Source organism: Cryptotermes secundus, unplaced genomic scaffold, assembly GCF_002891405.2.
Source record: "Cryptotermes secundus unplaced genomic scaffold, Csec_1.0 scaffold297, whole genome shotgun sequence".
Classification (NCBI taxonomy): domain Eukaryota; kingdom Metazoa; phylum Arthropoda; class Insecta; order Blattodea; family Kalotermitidae; genus Cryptotermes; species Cryptotermes secundus.
This window is the reverse complement of record NW_019721762.1, coordinates 213,803-219,964: the sequence shown is the minus strand read 5'-3', so window position 1 is coordinate 219,964 and position 6,162 is coordinate 213,803. Positions and strand designations below refer to the sequence as shown.

Genomic DNA, 6,162 nt, shown 5'->3' with positions numbered 1-6,162 from the left:
CTTTTATCTTATAAAATTCATCCAGTTTATAAAAACAATGCATATGAATGGATATTATCAATAAACAACACAATATCAAATAATGTATGTTACATCACTCACACATCAAAAGAAACACTATAAGAACATCTAACATGCATGAACAATAAATGGAATAAATAACTTCTCTCAGAAGTGTACTAAAAATTATTATGGTAATAAATACATTCATAAATAAATAAATAAATAAATTCATAAAACAACAAGAGATTGTACATTAAAATAAATAAAAGTCATAGTTGGTATGTATGCAGACCTAAAATAGATGACTATTTATACAATTTAGTTAGTTAATAGGACTTGTTGCCAGTCACGGTAGCCGAGCGGTCTAAGGCATGCACTGTCTTTCCTCGCTCGGAAGCCGAGATCGTGGGTTCGAATCCCACTCAGGGCATGGATGTTTGTGTGCGTTTTTCTGTGTTTGTCTACAGGTAGAGGCCTTGCGACGAGCTGATCACCTGCCCAAGGAGTCCTACCGTATGTGTAAGATCTAGAAAAACCGAAGTGAACGGAGAAGTTCATGGAGGTAGGCCTAGGCCCACTGGGGCTGTAGTGCCAAGGAAAAAAAATCGCACTGCGGATATGTAACCAGATGAAGCTTAGTGAGGACATTCATATAAATACAAAGGCTCACTCTGTGACAGCATCAGTATTGTTTGCGTTAATTATGCCCCCTTGGGTCCTGTTTCTGCGTTCTCCTGCTCAACTCATCTCTGATGCACGGTTTGTGTACGTTTTTCATCTCATTGCCGTGTTATTACGTTTATATGGGTTACAGTATGTTATATTGATTTCAGGCCTGAGGCCCTGTAATATACCCACTGTGGATATGTAACCACTCNTTACCAAATGATTTATTTGATCTTTCCATGATAAGGTATTATCTATGATTAGTCCTATGAATTTTGTATTACAAGTATTTTTAATTTGAACATCCTTATAGTTTAGGTTTATGTTTGATGTAGTATTTACCTTTGATGAAAAATGCACATAGTTAGTCTTGTTAAAATTTAATGATAACGGATTATTCATAAACCATGTGTCTATTTTGTTCAGTATCGTTTTAAATACCATTATGTTCCACAGAATCAGAATTGTAACATAGTATGCTGGTATCATCAGTATACAAAATTGGTTTTGATATTTTATTTATTAAGTAAGGCAAGTCATTAATATATAAAAGAAAGAACAAGGGGCCAAGTATTGAACCCTATGGCACACCTTGTTTAACTTTCTGCCAATCAGAAATACCCATACAATAATTATTATTTATTAATGTTCTTTGATATCTGTCACTTGGGTAGGATTTAATGAATCTTCCAATACTGCCATTAATACCATAAAACTCTAGTCTGGATAATAAATCTGGATAATCAAATGCCTTGGTTAGATCACAGAATAGTCCTCCCACTGATAATTTACTATTCAGTGCCAGGTTTATTCTGTAGTTATGTAAATATGGTGTGTCATACATAATATAACACATGACAAATGTAGCCAAAATATGGATACTTGGATTTAATTCAAAATTATTTTGTATGACATACACACACACACAATTATATTCAACATTCAACTTATAACTAGTACAATGAAAGAAGTAAAACAAATATTTTGTTAAAAATAATTTCAGATGCACAAATATATCTTTGTTCTTTATCCACCTTTATTCACGTAGTAAATAGTGTTTTAATGGAAAACTTTAATGTAACAAACATTTAAAATGGTCTTAATAATATGCATCCTGTTGTGTGTCATAAACAAGGTACATAAATTGTATACAAAAGTATGCAGTCTACAAAACAATATTCTGTATTTTACCTTTATCGGATGGGCCATTTAAATTCCGGTAGTGGCAGCGGGACGGAATTAATTTAAATGCCGGCCATTGTAGAGTAATAAATATTGTAATCATGTTACTCAAAATGCTGTGATTTCTACAATTTTTGTGATAAACGAACGAAATAAACGCTGCTTTTATCTACAAAGAATATAGAATCAGATATTGTAATTTACAAATTTTAGAATCTGTAAAAATTGTTACACTGACTCCAAAAATCTTTTTTTCCCAATTTTAAGCATCTGTCCACAAATATGCAGTCAGTTTCTGCACAAAACGTTTCTGCAGTATAAATGCCTGCTGGTGACATCATTCATACTCATACTGCATTATCTTAGCCAAAGAGGAACGAATGTTTATGCTTATATAGCACTCTCAACCTTTCTGTATATACAGGAGTGAGGTCATGTCCCTCAGAGGCTCTGTCTGTGTATACACATATCTGCCACACAAGAAGCACTGTTAAGCTTCTTAGAAAGGCCCGTGCTTGGCCCCTTGTTCTACGTACTTTCAGTCTTATGTACCACATTCTAAATCGGTGACATTTACCAGCTGCCTATTAACTTCACCTTTTCCATGCGAAATGGGGCCATGGTGGATTGTTGAAATTGCGATGTTTTATAAGCGTTATGATTAGGGAAGGCAAAGCGGCAACATTGCCTGACTTCCTGCTAATACGAGACAGATGTTGCTGTGTGCGCTTTGCGTGGAAAACAGAGTGACATACGGACAAAGTGCATGAATTACGTCGGACTCTGCATTCAGTGTCATGCAACATTCAGTTAGATGATGCAGGAGGGAAGACAGTCTACTTATAAAGCTGGTGTTCAAAAATAGTGTAAGTAGAACAAGAATTTCTATCTTAAAATAAGATTTTAAAACACTATGCGCATGCGTGGATTGTGGGTACCCATCTGGTGACGCACGGCCACTCGGCTGTACTTTAAATGACGCCGTATGGTGACATTAGTCTGATAAAGGTTAAAACAAAGTAGACACTATCATATCAACATTTGTTTTTATTGATGCTACATGTTTCGATGAAATAAGTGGAGGAACTGTTTTGGAAGAGACTGTGGACCTGTCGTCTGACAGATTACTGATGATGATGATATGTTTCGACCCTTATACTGGGTCATCATCAGGCATACAATGATACCAGACTCAATTGTTGAATTGCATCTAACAATTTTCATCTAATTCTTCAATAGGGATTCTTATTGTGCACCTGAGTGTTTTTAAATCCATAAATTGAGTTTTTCAGTTATAATTTTAAATACTCAGACAATAAAATTTAAAAATTAGAGACTAAAGATTAAAATATATGAATTGTTTTGGGCTCTTATGACAAACAACTGCTCTACTTTTGTTACTTGGTCAGCAAGCAGTGCTCATAGACGGACATTATACAGACCAAGAGTGATATGACCACGGTTGGCACAAAAGCAAAGGGCAATCAAGCGGCCACCTGAGATGGAACATTTTAGGAATTTTTTTTTAAATGAAAATTAATTTATGCTTGTAAGATTTGAGGTTTTCACAGTAGTGACTACAGGGAATGCCATTTTCTGGGATGTGGTGCCATGTAGATCTTGTGTGAACCAATGTTTCGGAGGAATGTATCACCTTCATCTTCAGGGTAGAAAAATCTGTGAACGAGGAACCAGCATGAGTAGGTGGCTGCAGACTGCTCACACTCGTTCTTTGTTCACAGACTTTTCTACCCGGAAGATGGTGATATGTTCCTCCAAAACGTCGGTTCACACGAGATCTACATGGTGCCACATCCCAGAAGACGGTATTCTTAATTTATACTTATCTCTTGTTCTTGCTGTGACCACTAATTAGGAGTAAAATAGGGCTATATTATGCAAAATGTATACAAAATTGTTTTGAAAATTATGAAAGCAATGATGATTTTAGTCAGAGTGTCTGGAAATTTTATTTTACTAATTTTGAGGAAGTTCTGACACAGTTGAGCAGCTTTTAATTTTAGGAAACTCAATTTCCCATCACCTAGGGCGGCATTTAGGCCTGTAGAGGCCCAGAATTTGAACTTCTTGCAGGTAAACAGCACAGCGACAGCTGTGGAAAGTAAGCAACTACAGATAGGTGTACTTCTTAANTCTTTTCATTCGATAAAACAAAAAAAAAGTCGCACGGGGCAAGGTCGGGTGAGTATGGAGGGTGAGGAACACGGGTCATACCATTTTTGGTCAAGAACTGTCGTACAGACAGGGCTGTGTGAGCAGGGGCATTGTCATGATGGAAAAACCAGTCACCCGACTGCCACAAATCTGGCCGCTGAGCTCCAAGTCACTCCCGACAGCTCCACAATTTCGTCAATGGTCCATCGTCGATCTTCCTTGATGATTTCACGAATTTTTTCAACATTTTCATGTGTTTGGGCTGTGGAAGGACGATCGGAACGAGGTTTGTAATAAATTGACATTTCACCATTTTTGAAAAGGGAAAACCACTCAAACACTTGAGTTTTCACCATAGCATCATCCTTGTATGCCGCTTTTAACATTTCAAGAGTTTCTGTTCCACTTTTCCCGAGCAAAAAGCAGAATTTCACCGCTGCACGCTGTTCACGAAAATCAGCCATTGCAAAAACGATGATCACACAAAACAGTTGTCACTATAAACTCTGCCAAAACCAGTCCTTACCTTCTGAAGCAATGGTAGTCGGCTTATCGACTCAGGAATGTTAGCTCTATGCGCTCATAGCGGCAAAACGCGGTACTACAAAAGCTCTGCCCACAAAAAAATTAGTTCGGTTTCTTTTGAGTACCCCATCGTACTATGGAGGGTAAACAACCATGCAGTTGCAATAGTGTCATTAAACAACCTAAGGACTAAAGAGAAACATGTGTTAAACCTGCATATTATATCATTAATGTTCACAAAGTATATCACAGAAAAGGTAAGTTTAATACTATTTCATGTTGGAGCTGAGAAGTATATTTCATTCTGAAACCAGGAAACAATAGTCAGATATGAGCAATTATGTAAGTATTATATTACTCAAACTCAGACTGTTACATTCGTCTCTTACCTGAATTTCTTGGGGTTGCGATGCAATTTTACATGTCTTGCAAAACTCCTATATCGTGTGTACACTTTAGCACACTGAATACACTTGAAATTAGGGAGCTGATTATGTTCCATTTGATGGTGGGTTCTCAGTTCTTGTAATGTTGATAACACCACAGTGCAGTCAGTACACTGCCAGGGGTATCCTTCAAGGACAGCTTTTGGACGGGGAGGTTTAATGATCATAGGTTTGGGTTCCCGTTCCTTTTTCTTCCTACCTGGACGTTTCCTTTCACATTTAATCATTGTTTCAACAGTCTTTACCCGTTCCTCTCCTGCCTTTTCTTCCACTTCTTTCACTGTTTCCTTATCTTCTTCTTTGTCCTTTTCTTTCTCTTTCTCTTTCTGTTTCTCTCTCTTTTCACTTTTTGCCTTTAGAACACGTTCTTTACGTTGGATAGTGTCTTTAATCTGCAATCGTTCTTTTGGAGAAAGCCGATCTTTTGTAACTGGACGTTCTTTTGGTGGAGGACGCTCTTTTGAGGGTTGGTGCTCTTTTGAAGGTTGATGCTCTTTTGATGGATGACGCTCTTTTGGAGGTGGCCGCTCTTTCGGTGTGGTACGTTCCTTCACAGCCAATGCAGCCAATGTTCGTTTAACAGGAATACGCCGTTTCCGACGGGATGATGCAGAAGTGCCAATTTCTGAAACAAATTCAGTCACGAGTTAATTACTGAAAATTGTATATAAAGATGATGATGCTTAGTATGTTAAACGTGAGCCTTGAATACTGCCTGAAACTAATACTGCCACTGCATATTCACTAGACTTTACTTCTGACTTCAACTCTGCCTCTCTTCCCCCTGGGATACATCTCCAAGTAAGATTTACATTGCATTATGAGAAAATTAATTCAAAGTTGCTTTCACTGAATGTGACTGTTTCAAGTTCTTATCCACTGTTTAACTTGGACTGAAGATTTAAACATATTCACCTGTCTACTCATCTGTGGCAAATGAGAAACTGTGGGTGACAGGTACAAAACCATTGCATATGTAAAGAACTGCTTTTCTAATTTTAGTAGTTATATGTACAACTAAACCAATCTTTGTTTATTACTGCTTGGATAACTTAAAATCCATTTATTATGCATATTATCACTCTTTAATGAAATATGGCATAATATATATATATATAATATATAATATAATATAATATATATAATAATATACTGGGAGTTGGAC

General features: G+C 36.8%; 1 protein-coding gene across 2 annotated transcripts in view; it reads right to left on the bottom strand.

The window, feature by feature from the left end:
* The window catches only part of LOC111875640 (zinc finger protein 37), a 27,180-nt gene that overhangs the window by 15,862 nt on the left and 5,156 nt on the right, over nt 1-6,162 (bottom strand). For both annotated transcript variants that reach the window (XM_023872036.2, XM_023872037.2), the window contains exon 4: nt 4,941-5,622. In XM_023872036.2, coding sequence (XP_023727804.1) covers nt 4,941-5,622 — 682 coding nt within the window. The remainder of the gene's footprint in view (nt 1-4,940; nt 5,623-6,162) is intronic.